This window comes from Ammodytes marinus (genome assembly GCF_949987685.1).
Source record: "Ammodytes marinus genome assembly, chromosome: 14".
NCBI classification, from domain to species: domain Eukaryota; kingdom Metazoa; phylum Chordata; class Actinopteri; order Uranoscopiformes; family Ammodytidae; genus Ammodytes; species Ammodytes marinus.
In genome coordinates this window covers 22,637,602-22,654,472 of record NC_137218.1, presented here as the reverse complement: position 1 = coordinate 22,654,472, position 16,871 = coordinate 22,637,602, and the positions used below count along the sequence as shown (strand labels likewise).

The following is a 16,871-nucleotide window of genomic DNA, read 5'->3' as shown; positions in this document are numbered from 1 at the left end:
TTTACACACGCCACGGCACGCACGACTCTTCATATTTCATCCAGAGGAGCGCATGGATCCGAGCTCAGGCACACTGCCCCCGCCGCTGTCCTGGATGCTGTGCACAGATTGAGAACCTGTCTGAGGCTGCTGCATCCCTTGCTTTGAATATATCCTAAGTATACACCGTCAGTCTCGACAGTGACAGCCCCAACTGAGCGGACAGAGGTAGGGTACAGCACCTTTGATTCGTGTCCAGTACCGGTGCAGACAGTGCGGGTGAGATGGAGCGGTGGAAAGGCAGAGTGGCCCTGGTGACCGGAGCCTCGGTAGGCATTGGAGCGGCTGTAGCCCGGGCACTGGTCCAGCAAGGCATGAGGGTCGTCGGCTGTGCCAGGACCGTCGACAAAATAGAGGTGAGCACTTTGAATCTAATATTGTTAACAGCTGTGATATAACTAAGTCGCCCGGCTTGTGTGAGAAGCTAGCTCTGTATACGCAACAAACTAAGCTAACTAACGTTAACTGCTGCTAGCTAACGTTAGCCTTACAACTTCAGTCAGAAACCTTTAGCCTCGGCGGTAATGGCTACATACATGGACAGTACTGTGTGTAACATGTAGGTAACGCGTTGTTTGTTGAAATGAACAAGTCGAGGCATGTGGTAACGTTAGGTAACCACATCCAATTAAGAAAGTGTGCCTCATTAAATCTTATAATATTACTAAATGTATCATGTTTTACTTAAAGTGCATCCAAGACAGTTATTTAGCATAGCAACAGTGTTTTCATAAGGTGTGTAAACCACAGCTAAATCCAGACCAGCTATTGTTAATTTCCCATAAAAATATTACAGTGATGTTATTGTACCCTGGTCTTCTACTCTACTCTGAGAAAGTGTGTGATGGTACACTGCCCTACCCTCCAAATGAGGCAAATGTGATGCTCTCTAAGCCATCAGCACTCTGCATATCCCAACACACATCTTATCTGTGGGAATATCTATTAATAATGCTTTCTGGAAAATCCACTTTATTTTTGGCCCACCTTGACCTTTGAGGTCAGAGGTCAGGGTCAGAAGCAGCAGCAGACCAGGATTTAGTATGTTGTTTTGCCATATGACACTTAAGCAACCTGCTAACAACTGACCATTGCTTTGGACGATCCAGAGTGTAAATTTAAAAAAAAAATGTAAGGAACTCAACTTTCTACCTCCATATGAGCATTGAAATATATTCAGAGTCAATTCACAACAACCCCAAACCATGTTAATGTTGGCTATTACAAACCGGTGTAATGATGGACTCTCCCACTTACACTTTGTACAACATTATCAATTTACGATGTGGTTTAGAACAAACATAACCCTTTATACATTTCATATTTTATAGAGGTCAGTGACTCATAATTAGCAGTAACAGAGTTTTAAATCACACCCACTATGAGAGTAAAAAGACAAGTCCAGAGTGAATCATAGTTTAAGGTCATGGTCTCGTCCTGACTATGGAAGTAATTAGTGGCGCTGGCGATTTATGTTTGAACTGCATGTCAATTATCTATGCTCACTTAAACTAGTGAGTTTATGGCTGTTAATAAAAAAAAAAAATAATAATAATATTTGAGGCAAACATTTTAGACTTAAATGGAGTGGTTGCAACTTGTGTGACTCACATTCTGGCGCCTCCCCGCTCACTCCTGCAAGCCATAAGGCACTGCGCCTCTCTTATCTTGTCAGCCAATAATTAAGCCTCCCTACTCTCCTCACCCCACAGTTGTCCTATCTTACAGAACTGGACTGCAGAAGGCCTACTGCAACAACAGTTAGCCGCCTTTTAGACAGCCACGGTAATGTGTTAATTCTGTAGATTAGCATGCGTTAACAACACTGTCGTATTTGAATATTTAGTTGTTGTACTGTCTAATATATCTATCTCTATATCTATGTAACCTTTTATGGTAGCTGTCATATTTATGATTGCTTTTTTCAAGCTTTTAGTCGCCCAATAGTGTAGATAGGCCAGCACTATTCTAATGTGATTTGTAACTCTTTCACAATGTTGGTAGAGCTGTTGGCTGAAGAGATGAAGCGGCTACATTTGACCATTTTAAGTGGGTAAAGATTGGCGAGAACATCAGTTTGACGAACATTTTAAGTAGTTTCAAATGTCGGTTTATTTAACTTTTAACAAAATAAAGTCATCAATAATTCAGTAAGGTCTTGTTTTTTGTACACACACGCTCCCAACCCTAACTACACACACCCCCATGCAGCTACATGCATTCAGTGAGTGTGTGTGTGTGTGTGTGTGTGTGTGTGTGTGTGTGTGTGTGTGAATTGCGCAATAGATGGCCTCTCTCCATTCATACTCTGGTCACATGGCCCCCGCTGTCAATCGTTAACGGCCGCCGCAGCTTGATTCAGCCCCTGTCTGCAACTTGTTCAAAACCGAAACAAGGTCACTTCATTTCAAATCTTTACAGTGATTTTATTAAACAAATGTGTCAGTCATCGTTAAAGAGCTGACCACAGCAGAGCCAGCCCTCTACTATTTTTGATTGTAGGTCGCAACACGTTCAACCAATGCTCAGATTCAACAAAGTAAATATTTGGCCAAACTACAGATCAATATCAGGTTGTAAGGGACAGGTTTCCATCCCTCTCATTCTATTAAAGATTTCATCACTTGTACAAGACTTTAGCGTGGTCTGTGTGAGTTGGGGGACAAAGCCAGTATTGTACTCTTTCTGCTATTGTAAACCGGGGTCTTGTCTAGTTGTGCCAAACCTGGCAATGCTGTAAGTGAGGGGGGGGGGGGACGCAAGTGTCCATCACTAAGCAATTGTTCTTTACTTCCCTAGTTTTTATTTCTTCACTTGTGGAAACTAAAAGCTCTTATTCTTCAGTATTTTCCGACGGCAACATTCTCACGCGCGGTAGACCGGATAAAAAGTGTGAAAGATGTTTCAGATGTTAATGGTTTCTATGTCACAATGTGGGGGGAAAGCATAGTGGAGAGTTGTGGCTGTGCTATTGCTTTGTTGTCTGTGAGACTAGAGCCAGGCAGTTTGGGGGGATCGGCGAGCTGAAAGGAGACGTGTGGTCACCATGGGCTCTGTGCAGGAATGGGGACGACAGAGCGGGGCCACGTCCAAGTTGCAGCCACACAGCTTCTCATTAACTCTTGTGAAGCTGCCCTGTGTACGGCCAATGGAAGAAGCTTTTATTTTGCTGGAAGAAGAAAAATGAATCTCCTCTCTTCTCAGTGCACACAGTGTGTTTTCTGAGGTTCTAAAAGGTTTGAAAAGTGGCCTCTGGGCCGCAGGACAACGCGGTCCAAAAGTGTGCCATTGAGAGCCATATGTATGCACAATCCTATTATAATCGAGCACTGCAGAGTCCGATTTCAGCGGTGAGTTCGCCATAAAACAAAGGAAGGATTCTCTTAGGGAATTGCATAAAACTGTACGCATATTTGTGAGATTGCTGCCATATTCGATGGATTTGAAGTCTCAGCTCACATCAGATTCTGAGAAAGCTGAGAACACCTAGTCATCCCAGAATAAAACTGTTTCTCTTAAAACACTAGAGCGCTCATGCCCACATAGCCCCTATGTTGGGTTGTGTCTGCCTGCCTAGCACAATGTGATGCAGTAGTAAATACACGGTTATGGGAGTATGATCTCCACTTGCTAAATCACCACAACTATGTCACCCCTCATTTAAAACGCAGATATTAGATTTGTTGTCTTTCACCATATTTGGCAGTTAGTAGCGTCCATTATTCCATAGCAAAAATGAAATTTCATGAATCAAACTTGTTGAATTGTAATCTGGAGCTACCATAAACTGGATGCGTATGAGCGTCATTAAGTGCTTTCTTATACCCCTGTATATAAAATAACCAGAAGTTGCATTTCTTTATTTTTTCTATTATTTGCAGGTCAAGGCTGGTGTAGAGCAGATTAGGGTCAGTGCTGCTGTAGCTCTGGGGTTTGTCACATAATCAATCAAGGTCACTGGTCGCCTACATGTAACTATTAATGGAAAGAATGGGTTGGGCTGTACTGTATGCAGGCCGACAAGAAACATTGGAAAAAAATTTGTTGGGCTGGTTTTGAAATAATTCACAGCACATATATCAATGAATGAATAAATAGTTCCTTTTTTTGTCATTTACATGACCCATCCCACATGAAATATATGGACAAATTCAGAAACAACAAACCAAGCCTTCTGGCGTTTCATCCCACCATCATCCAACAACACAATACATCCACATTGACCAAAGCCCATTCACTGGTCAATAACATTGTACTGTATAATCACATCCATATGGCATGTTTCTGAATGATATTATTTCAAATGTGCTTGTTAGCGGGCAGATGTGCTGCTTTTCTATCCTTGCTCCATGTAGTTACATTAGTAATCAAGGCTAAATGAAGAACATCTGCTTGTAGATACGAAAACATCACTTTAGTATTGTGACTCATTTAAAAATGATAAAGTGAAACAGACATATCCTGGGTGTTTTGAGGCTACCCACCAAAGAAGCATCTGTCAAAATTCAAAGCTTTTTGGCTGCTGCAATTTTAGACCAGATATATTTAGTTAACTTAATATAGAAGGGTTTTGTTGGTGCTAAATCTTTGGTTGGCACAAAGAGCAAGAGTTTGGGGACAGATTTTGCATAAAAGATTTACAAAAAAAAAAAACAGTCTAGGACAGTCTGCGCTGATGGCTCTGAAAGATACAAACATGGCATATAAATACATTGGCTCTATCCATTTGCTGATCTTTGTCAAAGCTGCCAAGCCTTTTCTTTCTTTTCTATTTCTTTCTCTTTTTCGTTTTGTTTTTCCATTGGGCCTGTATCAAACTGGCTCCTAAATTGGCTGCCTGTTCATGCAGCTCTTAACAAAGCAGTGGCCTGAGTCTACACCTTTTCAACCACTCTAAGCATCTTTTATATGAGCAAGTGAATTCTAAATTAAAACCGTTAAGTCCTTAGCATTCGAGCCAGCAGGTTAATTTATGACCCTGGCTGACCGGCCTGGATTTGGTGCCCATTCTGGAGGAGGCAAAAGGTGCTCAGTCATGCTTCCAAAGCTGAGGTGACAGAATGAAAGTCTCTCCGTCTGCAAATCTGGAGCCGTCTCCCCACCTCATTTAGGTAGTGCCTGCACTGTTATTTCACAGTGAATGGATTTCAAACCAGAAAGAAATTGAAATGGGTCAGGTCAGACAGCTTTACCCTTATTGTCTCACACCCTTGGCCTCACATACCGTTTCCATCTCTTTCAGTCCATGTTCTGATTCTTCTCATGGTTTTGTAGTGAAATGTGTGATGTGCAAAAAGTATGATTTTTAGATGGTGGTTTCTCAACACTTACCAAACCCATTCTAGCATTGCAACACTTTAGCCTACATACGTGTAAGCTACAGTATCTATGAATAGTCCAGTCATGCTGTTTGAGCATTGGGCTAAGCTTTTTTTGCCGTGTCATCGGCTGTGTGAAGATAGCGAAGCAGTGCCGTCTTCACCTGAAGAGTCGCAGTTTTATCTCCATTGCCGATTATCTGCTGAGCTCATCGAGTTACCTTCGGCTTCCCTCTGCTCCCGAGTTTTTGTCTTACCTGTGCAGAAAGCTTATTTTTTTTTCCACTGACTGCACGTTTTCCGCTTGAGCTGTGAGCTGACAAAGACCTTTGCCTTACTAATAATGCATCATGTTTCCATGGATTCCGCCCCCAAGAGAACCAAGCGCAACATACTCACAGAGACAACTAATTACGGCACCCCCTCGTATATGAATTTTCCCAAAGCAGCAGTCCTGATTTGTTTGCAGGATACCAATGACATATGGGTGTGTAGACACAGATTTATGAAATAAGGGAAAGCCATTCCGATAAGAAATCAGTCGGTTTCATCTCTGCAACGGTCTGCAAGTATACAAACACTGCTAACCTCAGAACCATTTCAGGATGTCTCTACAGCTTAGAATAGGCATGGGATGATACCAAAATGTCATGCCACAATTATCCTGGCCAAAATAATTTGAATTCACAATATTCAAAACTCTTAAAATGGCTCTAAAGCACCTGGAATCCCTTAATCCCTTAACCTTAACATTTTTTTGGAAGCAAATATTGTTATTAATCTTCCTTTTGAAGAGATTGATGGATTGATGAGCCCTCAAGAGCAGGTAGAATCAGATATTAAGATCCACATTAACACATTCTATTACGCCTCCTCTCAACTAAAATCTGCTGATTGTCCGTAGCTTACTGGCAAAGAGGTTTTCTCAGACCTGTGTTAGTACTACTGTAATACAGCCACAGTATTACTGCTACTATTTTAATGCGGTTACAAACACAACTATTTTTTTTAAATGTCTTCTCAACACTATCTATAATATATGGTTGGACTGTTTTTTTTTTAAATGGCTTTTTTAACAGGATCACTGGGGTCTCAAATACAGTCAACGTTCTGATTGGTCTGGACAGCTCAGTGACCCCTTTGAGCCACACTCTCCTGCACCACCACCGTGCTGTCCTCTCTCTGCTTATCATCTCTGAAGGTGTGAGGTTTCCTGGCACTGACATTTCCCTCGGCGGGCCTCCTGCTACCATAGGTGGGGCGAGTCCTGTCCGGTCCTGTCGAGTGTTCTGCGAGATAGTGTGTATGGTTTTTTTGTACGAGGAGGTCTGATGTGAGACGGAGGGTGAAGACATTTAAACTCTTAAGTGCAACTGCAGCAGCAGGCCAGCACTTGTAATATTGAATTAACATTTGTAGCTGAGAGAGAGCAGAGTGAGAAAGAGAGCACTTTGTGGTGAAAGGATTGCATGAATCCACAACACAAAGGCAACTGGAGTTCACCCGGTTCAGTATTTCTAAATATGTGAGAGAGGGGCGGTTGTTGACGAGAACAGAGGCCAAATTAGATAGTTTTGGCTTCCAAAGTGGCCAAATTGGATTTTGGTTGCTGGGTGTTTGTTTGTAAGGTTTTGGAAACATTTTATGGCTACTTTAAGCTCTTTTATGAATAGACACAATTTGAAAGTTTTCCACTTTGGACGCGTTCGATCAACAACAGTGTTTTCATGCGACTCTCCTTTGCCTGTTTTCATCGCTTGCTCTGCATTCAGTAATCATAAACTCAGCATGCATAATGATGTGGCTCACAGCTCACATCAGGGCCGCCCTCGGGCCTGTGGTGAGGGCTGAGTCACACCAATGGCCAGCATCAGGTGCAGGAGCAGCCCATCACATGAGATGGAGGAGGCACGTGTTGCATGCTGGTTCGCCCTGAAGGAAGCTTCACCCCTCAGCTAGTTTCAACCACAAACAAAAAGAACTGGAGAGCCAGTTTCATCATGCCCATGTGCATGTACGAGTAAAGGCTGCTGCTATCTGTAGTGATTAGTGTTGGAGCATGGCTGACAGAAATGCCATCCGGTTCCTCACACTATTGTCTGTCTTATTTAGAATTAAGACTTGCTTCTTAATCTTTTTTACTCTTTGTTCGAGCTAATAAATATGCCACCACACTGGTTGCACCGGTCTGTTACACAACACCTGGTTGCCTATCGGGGTTATAAAAGCCTTTTCTATTTTACGGCAGGTACTCATACCAAACATCAGTTGTCATGCTCTTCTACTGACACCCACATTGAACCATTGGCAGGCACTGTGTTAAGATTTGAAGTTATTCACACTAGGTGCTCAAAGGGTTAAGATATTGATGGCCACGGCAAAGCCTTGGTCTGTCAATGAGTGTAGATACTAACAAAGAAAGAGACTATTATGTTCTTATCTCTTGGTGTTGATGAGACTATCCTGAAGGATGTGCTGTAAAACCACCCTGTTCAACCTTTAGACCTTTTGGACGGCAGCGTCTCTGTGTGAAGAGGAGATAATCGCACTGCCATCCCCATCTACGCCACTGCAATCCTATTATACAGCCTGCCCCCGCACTGGGTTGCGATTTTGCTCAGGCTAAACTTGAAAGCATCTATTTTTATGTCCAACAATAGTAGTTCAGCTGGATAATGAATGATAGAGTTTAGCAGAATATAAGTGTTCCTACTAAATGTGTTCCTCAGAAAGCTTCCTGTTAGTTTGTTCTCAGAAGTGAAATCTATAACATATAGTAGTAGCTTCTTGTGAAAATTCCTGGTATTTCCAAAGAGGCCCTGCATTCCAAATAGCAATCCCTTTCTACATACTTAAGCTGTCCATAAAAAGTATGTTGTTTGTTTCCATGCAGAAGGCATACATTCGGGACATACTTTTCCTTTATTTTATCATAACATTGCGCCTTGAACTCGCCTCTTGCTTATATATCCCTCGCATAGCTGGTTGTTTTAACTTGTAAGCTCTGTCGACGTGACGTAACTTCAAGTGCGGAGTGGATTGGGGGTCAGAATCTCCCAAAAAGCATGCTGATTTCCACACTAAAAATCACGACTGGATGTAGTAGGGTAGTCCAGGTGGGGCATTGGAGCATCCTAAATCTTTTTCTACCATACTAAATAGCAGGAAAGTATGGGTATTGGAATGCAGCCAGTGTTATGGTCCTGGTTCACGGCTTTAGTGGGGAGTGTTGCTTCCAATTCAGTGATGACTCTTTCAATATACTAGCACTAAATAAGTGGTATGTGGATTCATCTATTGGATGGATTCTCTCCCTTGAAGCTGTGCTTGCACCCTCCGTCCTGTGCCGTTCTCCTGCGATCTCAAAACATACTGCACTTTGATCAGCTTTAATGCAGTATGCTTAGGTTTGGTTTTCTCGCTCTCCTTTTCTGTTTCGCGTTCTGGCTGCCAACCCACCCTCCCCTCTCTCTACCTCCCTCTTTCTGCACTATTTTGTGATCACTGGACAACATTCTCCTTAATGAGGATGAAAATGCATTATGACAGGCAAAATTATCTTGCGTTTCACAGGTATTTAAGGGACCGGACAGAAAGTATTAGGAGGGGAGGAGTCACTGGCTGAATTATGGCAGCATTAGATGAGACATTTATTTATATATATATATAGCTATATATTTTTTTATTTTAATTTTTAATTTAATTTTTTTCTCAGGGAATGAGAGGAGGAACGATGGCCTAGCCTTTCACACGTTCCCTATTTTGTCTGGGAGACCTGAGACAAATGTAATTTCCCCGATCTCTCTGCTCATGGCTGCTGCTCTATTGATCTTTCTCACCACTTATAGCCTGTCTGCCTCGTGCTTTTGATTCTATTATTTGTATCTCCTTCCCCTTCTCCAGTGAGTTGTTTTGCTGGAACATTCATTCATAGTAGTTCCACATGAGTGGGTGAATGAGTGATGTACATGGTGTGGGACAATGACATTCGTTGCATTGTAGACCTTATGTAACAGCGCCCTGCAGGAGTTACAGGGTTATGATTGTAACTATGTAGGCATGCACACCACACACACGTCGGAGAGTGCTGCGTGGGTGTCTGTACACCCATTACTGGTACGTGTAAAGGCTATGACCTGTTGTAACATGATTTGTCTTGAATTGTAAGGATTTTTATCTTTCAGTGTTGTTCTTATCAAGACTGTCTAGGTTATAGCAAACAATGTTTTATATTTGGGTAAACGGAGCTCTTTGTGTGCATGCACAATTTTCCATAACCTTCCAAAAACAGAAATATATTAAAGTAGTACCTTTTGTGTAAGTGATATGAAAATAGGATTGCACATTTAAAACATTTAGAATTTTGTAAAATATCCTCTCATGAAAAACAAACAAAATAGATCAATACAATTGGTAGAACACGTAGTTAAAAAGGTGAATGCTGCATTGAGACAAATAACTACATAATGTAATCCAAAGTATGTCAAGGTTTTTGTGTATTCGAATGCCACTTTGATTGACATGGGTGTGGACATGGGTGTGCCCTGTGCACCTCCAGTACAGCTTAGCCCCAAACTATTTTAGCTTCACTTTAACTCTGTGTTCCCCCAGGGCTCATTTCACGGCACTGTGCTGCACCAGTCAGTCATGAGATATGTTAGAAATTTTGAAGGCCCGTCTTTTAAGGTGTGACGCCAAACATACTTAACCTGCAGATATCAAGTTTCACTTTTGGATTGGGATGAATGAATTGTGTGTGGAGTGCATTTGCCAACTATGCTGCTGCTGCATCTTTCAGGCCCTGGGACAGTGTGGCGTAGTGCCATTGCTGTGGGCGTGGCTAGTATGAGGGTTGGTTGGTACTGGCCATGGCAGTACCAACCCTGATGCCAACCCCCCCCCCCCCTCCCCTCCTCAAGATAGACACAAATAGAGATTCACAGCCTGGGACTTCCTGTTGTTGGACAATGATCACAGCCTGTTTTCTTTGCTGCTCCCACTTAACACTCAGCAACACATCCAAGTCTCCCCTCTAACAAAAGAATGGCCTGGCTTCCCCTTTACGTTAACCTCCTTACTGAATAAAGAAGACCCTCTTCTCTGCCCACTCCTTCCTGCCTTAAGAGCCTGTCCCCACATGGGTTCAGGCCACTGTGAAGTGCAGATCTTTTATAGAAAGGCAGTTCCGATACTTAACTTTAAAGTCGTCTCAACAGAGCAGTTATCATCACAAATTCACAGGAGCGGTTCACCTGTCTACAGCGCAGCAAAAGTGTTGGTTGGTTGTAGTTTTAGAGATGACACACGTTTCCAGTGTTTTTAGCGTTTTGACAGCTCTATAAGGGGGAATGCCATCTCTCTGGATTAATCTCAGTTAAACAGCTTAGAGGAAAATGTGCACACTCCCCAGCGTGAAATAGGCCGCATTCACACTATTACACGTCTAGTTAGTAGAATCCGTCAATCCAATTTCATCCTGATTTACAAAAAAAGCAGGTTTCACACGCATACTTAGTTTCCTTAAGGAGCGCCTCAAGGATTTATGACCAGTTGTCAGTCATTTAACTACAAATTTCACAACACAGTCACATTGATCCACACACACCACTACAAACCATGATCCCCAGCTTTCTGCTGCTGCTTCCTTCATTTCTATATTGGCTGTAAGCTGTCATGACATTTGAGGCACCTGTGAAGCATCAGATCATGCTGCCTCTCCTCTTCTAGGGATTTAGAAGCATCAATAAAGATTGCTCATTGTGAGTTATACTATGTACTTAACTATCTTTTAAAATATTCTCCGCGCTGTGGAAAGTAAGTAAGTTAGGTAAGTTGTATTACTCATCATCCATGTACCAAAGGGCTACTCACTCCTAGTACCTTCTTTCTCTTACATTTTCATTTATTTTGAACGTTATGCCACACCTCAAAGGCCATATTTACCTTGAATGTTAAAACCTACTTGACAATAAAGTTGTCTCTGATACTGGTTACATGTGCAAAAGTTTATGTCTGTACCAACCAGATCTCTTTATGGGTTTATTTTTGCATGGTGACTTGAGAACTACTGAGTGATCATAATTCTGAAGAAGAAAAAAGCCCTTATTGTTACCCTATGTCCGACTGAGGACAATAGTGTGATTTAGTGTGGATTGTTTAGATCAGTGATTCCTAACCAGTAGTGCTTGCCCTCCAAATGGTACTGCTGTATTTCCAAAAGTAAAATAAATAAATAAAAAGGTTCTGGTTTAAACCCCTGGGGATGGGGGGGGGGACTCAATTGTTGCTGCCCTGGAAATATACGAATGCAACACCTCGTGTTCATTTTTTCAACCCACCATAATATGCCGACACCAAATGTACTCATTATTACTGCAGGGCACTGTAGAGACTGAGTCAATTTTCCCTGTTAGGGCTTTCTACATGTTCCACTTCCTAAACATTCAATCCTTTTTGCGACACAGACGCTAACGCTGGGCAAGCCGAGTGACGCACAGTGCAGTACATCATCTCTGTCTACCACTAGGCCCGCCCAACACACACACACACACACACACACACACGCACGCACGCACACACACACACACACACACACTGACTGGCACCCAGAGGCAGACATCAGGTGACTGGTACAGCTGTGCCTGGCAGGGGGATCTCTTGTCAGTTTGTATCAAAGCTCACACAGTGGTGGACATAGCCAGATGACCTGGTTGGGCTGTAGGCTGCTCAGTCCAGCATCCAATCACAGCCCTGTGCTTCATCTTTTCATGCGTTATTCATGATGTCATTATTTAGATTGTTTAGTAGAATGTAAAATTCCGCTTAATATGCTTTTTAATTTTAATATCGGGATGAATCCATACTGAGACTGGAGTGGTTAAAGCCACACTGGTGCTGCCAGGTCATCTGTCCCACTGATTTAGGTTGTGTTGGTTTTATGGATGCACATCCTCGCTGCTTTCCCAGTGTGTGAGTGGGTAGGGTGTGTTTACCGTGGACGCTATCTTAATTACGTTGCCGTGGGTTAATCATTTCTAGCTCTTACCCAACAGCGTCTCAGTCCTGGAAATCCATTTATGGACAAGTATATGGGCAATTTCTGGGCTTACATTTTTTTTTTTTAAATTAAAAGTGTTGTTCATTATTCTCTCCCATCCTAACTAATTCTGTGCGGTTGTGTCAAATTGTGCTTTTTCAGAAGCTGGCAGCCGAATGTCAGAGTGCAGGCTACAGTGGCACGCTGATCCCTTACAAGTGTGACCTGTCCAACGAGGAGGAGATCCTGTCCATGTTTTCGGCGATCAAGACGCTGCACAAGGGCGTGGACGTGTGCATCAACAACGCTGGACTGGCCCACAACGAGCCCCTGCTCAGCGGAAAGACAGAGGGCTGGAGGAACATGATCGACGTGGGTGGATCTTATGCACACACACATATATTAAAGCCTGGGCTGACAAGAGCTGGAGAGTGTTTACTTAGAACAGTTATGGTTAGAATGATCCCATTGATGTTGATGTTGTATTGATGGTCATGGTCCCTCTTCTCAATGAAAAGCAGAGGGGATAGGAGCTGAAATGGCCGCTGGGTGTGAATGGAGGTCTTGTGTTTGTAGAGCTTGTGTTGTCCATGGAATTAGAGTTAAAGCAGCGATATGTGGATCCATGGGTCTGCACCAGTGTTGGGGAAGTTACTTTGAAAGTGTTACTATGCCAACTACCAATGACTTCACACTGGAAGAATTTGAACTACAGCAAAGATACCCCAGGGAGAAATCTATGTTGGTTTACTTATACAATTCTAGGAGAAATTGTTCAAAGTACTTTATAAAAATGTCCCAGGCCAGCAAAAAAAAAGCCATCTGGACTTTTCTATTATCTGGGCCTCATCAATGGGAGACCGGTTACATTGGATAAGAAATGGTCAAGTTAAAATAAAATGTAATTCCTTTCCTTTAATCGACCAAATAGGTTTGTAGTTTCAGTAGCTAACTACTCACACAAATAAAGGAAAAAAGTAATTGAACTACTTGAATAACTATGCGAATATGAATGTAGTTGAACTACCAACAAGATACTTCAAAATGTAGTTAAACTACTAGTGTCATTACATGTAGTTCACTACTCCCCAACACTGGTCTACACACACACACACACACACACACACACACACACACACACACACACACACACACACACACACACACGTAATGCACGTACTCGTCCCCTCCCCTCACAGAGGCTGCTTCATTGGTTCTGAGGAGAAGGCCTGGCAGACACAGCAGAGGCCCGCTAATGAAAGACGGCACTATTTCTCCTGTTAGGACTTTTTTCATTCATGGAGCTCTTGACCACTGAAGACCCCCCCCCCCCCATTTGCTCTAAAGTTAACCGTCTCCCCACAGTCCTGCATTCATAACGCTGGTCCATCTGTTGTCATGGCAGCCCATGTGAATGTGTACAGCAGTGTATTTTTAGCCTGTGTTTAATCTGCACGCTGCTGACCTTGTTTGGTCACTTGCCCTGCCTATCTTGCTACAGCGTTAGCTTGAACCTGCCGTCTATCAATGTCACTATGGGAGCGGCTTAGAGGCCACAGGCAGGACAGGAACAGCAGGTTCTGATGGTCTTGACACAGTGACCCATTGACCATCAGTCATCAGAACAGATGTATTGTCATCATATGGCCTTCTCAAATTGGATTTAGCAATAAACTTCTGGACTTCTGGAGAATGCTTGTTGTCAAAATAATTTTTTTGTCAGAATCAGTGAATATCTCCTCATGATCCGCTACCTGTGTGTGAGCTGGAGAACAATCTGGTGTTAATCACAGCCTAGGCTCTGTAAACTGGTATGTAGACAAAGGGGGTCCACCCTTACTAGCAACATGCCAGTTTACAGAGGCTAGGCTGTGTATTAACACTGGCATTTTTTTACCCCCTCAGTCCAGACAGGTAGCGGATTGTTAGGAGATATTCACTGATTTTGAAAAAAAGAGGGTTTTGACAACAAGCATTCTCCAGAATTGCTGACTCCATATTTTAGTTAATAAAAATGAGTCATTAAAAAGTCAGTAATGTGTACATTTGCTCTACAATGTGAGTGGTTGAATACATGGGTTAAGTGGCTCTCTCCTCTTTCACCTGCAGGTGAATGTCTTAGCCTTGTCTATTTGCACCCGTGAGGCGTACAAATCAATGAAGGAGAGGAATGTGGACGATGGCCACATCATCAATATTAACAGGTAAGCTAGGTAGATAACATTCTTTCAAGTCTGAGAACAAATGTATGAATTTATCTGAAAATAACTCACTTCGTTAAAGGTGATTTTAATCTTGCAACCATTAAGGTTCCTGTTGGACCTGGAACAATGTGAAGACCTGATACTAAACTTATGTCCTTTTCATTATAATAATATTGGATTTATTATAATTATGTAGTTAAATTTTTTAGATCTATTAAAAAGAATAGAATAGAATATGTTTATTGCCAATTGAGACACTGTATGATATTTAACCATACAAATAAACCTACAAAATGGTTAAGCTCATGCATCTCTCTGCCTGTTGCAGTATGGGCGGGCACCGAATGGTGCCAAGTGCTGATGAGCATTTCTACTGTGCCACAAAATATGCTGTGACAGCTCTGACCGAGGGGATACGGCAAGAACTCAGAGAAGCAAACACCCACATCAGAGCCACAGTAAGTTGGTTGGCACTATTGCAATTGCTAGTGCCTTTGCTCACACCTCATAATTGATTCAAAATACAGCATGCCTATGTTCAAATGAGTTTGGGCAAAGCATGTCCTGACTGTATCAATCAGTGTTTAAACATTGTACATTTTGCAATGCCTTTTCCCACCCTGCAGTGTATATCACCTGGAATAGTGGAGACTGAGTTTGCGTTCCGGCACCACAACAGTGATCCGGAGAAAGCAGCTGCAGTGTATGAGAGTATTAAAGTAAGAAACCCCATTTAACTGAAGTCAACCGATGTATTTCACAGCAAAAAATACTGTTGAATTTATAATGAATCCCCCCTCCCACTTTACAGTGTTTGAAAGCAGAAGACGTAGCCAGTGCAGTCACATATGTCCTCGGAGCCCCTCCTCATGTCCAGGTTATCTCTTTGTTTCTCTCTCTACCTTTTTATTCCATTAAATATGTGAGTGTTGTTTGGTGTTTGGTTTCTGTATTGATCTGCCTTCTATTGTGTGTCATCAGATTGGAGATGTGCAGATGCGGCCAGTGGAGCAGGTGTGCTAGCAGTGAGACGGGGAAGCTGCGGGAGGAGCAGACAGACAGACAGACGGCAGCCATGGTGACTCCTTAGCGACCTCTGCTGGGCAAAAGGGGGGGGGGGGGGTGGGTGGGAACAAAACAAATCAACTAAAGCTGTGTTGGATCTGCAGAGAGCTGGAGCCTTAAGGAGGCTGCGCGAGGAAATGTTGGGGCGTGGACTATTGTCAACCGCTACGAAAATACTACTGAATGCAGAAACCTGTTATTTTTTTTATTTTTTTGTGAATTGTTGAGCCCAGACCTGAGCTGAGCTGACTCCAAACTACAGTAGGAACACATCAAAAGCTGCTGTGCTATGTGGTCATCTGCACGACCATCACTTCAGAGGGAAGAGTATGCCATTGATTGCACATGTTTTTTCTTTGTAGGTTATATGACATATCTTTTTTTGAAATTAAAATGGAAAGAGTAATTGCTGTTTATAAGAATGAGCTTTTTTTTTTTTTTCTCTCTCTTTATGAATTGTTTTATAAATATTTTAACATGATCATAGTTAGATGTGGTCTCATCCTCACTAACCCTAGACAACACTATGTCCTACTCACTGAAACTAACCCATTAGCAGTCTCTCCATCCTGTGTCCTTAACTCAAACAATGTTCTGTTTTGACTCTTGTCAGGAACAATGCAGGTTCTTAAACCCATATAAGGAATCAGGAAATGGTAAAAAGCTAATAGAAAGAGGCCATTCTCCGCTAAGCACATGGTGGTTTCTACAATCCACCTTTTTGCCTGTGTAATTCCAGTTGTTCTGCACTTTGGATTCATTTATGATGAGGTCATAAGAAGGAAAAACTGGCGACTTACGTAGGGGAAGAAACTAACTCTGTGCACATGTATACCCATATAGATGTGTACCTTTTCAGTGGAAATTTCTCCTTTAATGAATCAATAAAAAGGATTGCTCAGAAGCAAGGCATGGTTTGTGTTATGTTCATATGACTGAAATAAAACATGTGGTGGACTTTGTGACAAGGTTTTTATTACACCTTACATGACATGACACTTTCTGTGATATGACCTACGTACTGGAACTTGAATTCGACTTAATCAAGTCAGCAGCAATCAGTTGGTCCACAGTGGTTTATGGTTTAAAGAGAAATGATGCAAAAAACTAGCCTGGCATTCCCAGACCTGCCACTAGGCGCTGGCAAATTAAATTTGCTGTTCAAGATATCAGGGTATGGATTTCCAGGCTAGCAAAAAGCCAAAAGCT

At 42.4% G+C, this 16,871-nt stretch overlaps 1 protein-coding gene across 1 annotated transcript; it reads left to right on the top strand.

The window, feature by feature from the left end:
• The first annotated feature begins 62 nt into the window (after positions 1–62).
• Positions 63–16,549, top strand: dhrs11a (dehydrogenase/reductase 11a). The gene is made up of 7 exons (XM_080040717.1): positions 63–395; positions 12,556–12,765; positions 14,503–14,597; positions 14,926–15,055; positions 15,224–15,316; positions 15,409–15,474; positions 15,579–16,549. Exons 1-7 carry the CDS (start codon positions 264–266, stop codon positions 15,618–15,620), a joined length of 768 nt encoding a protein of 255 aa, XP_079896843.1. The 5' UTR covers positions 63–263; the 3' UTR covers positions 15,621–16,549.
• Positions 16,550–16,871: the final 322 nt, after the last annotated feature.

Coding starts and splice junctions, on each gene's coding strand:
- dhrs11a (XM_080040717.1), top strand. CDS start 264: ATGGAGCGGTGGAAAGGCAGAGTGGCCCTGGTGACCGGAGCCTCGGTA. Junction 12,766..14,502: donor GCTGGAGGAACATGATCGAC/GTGGGTGGATCT, acceptor TTTCACCTGCAG/GTGAATGTCTTAGCCTTGTC. Junction 15,056..15,223: donor ACACCCACATCAGAGCCACA/GTAAGTTGGTTG, acceptor CCCACCCTGCAG/TGTATATCACCTGGAATAGT.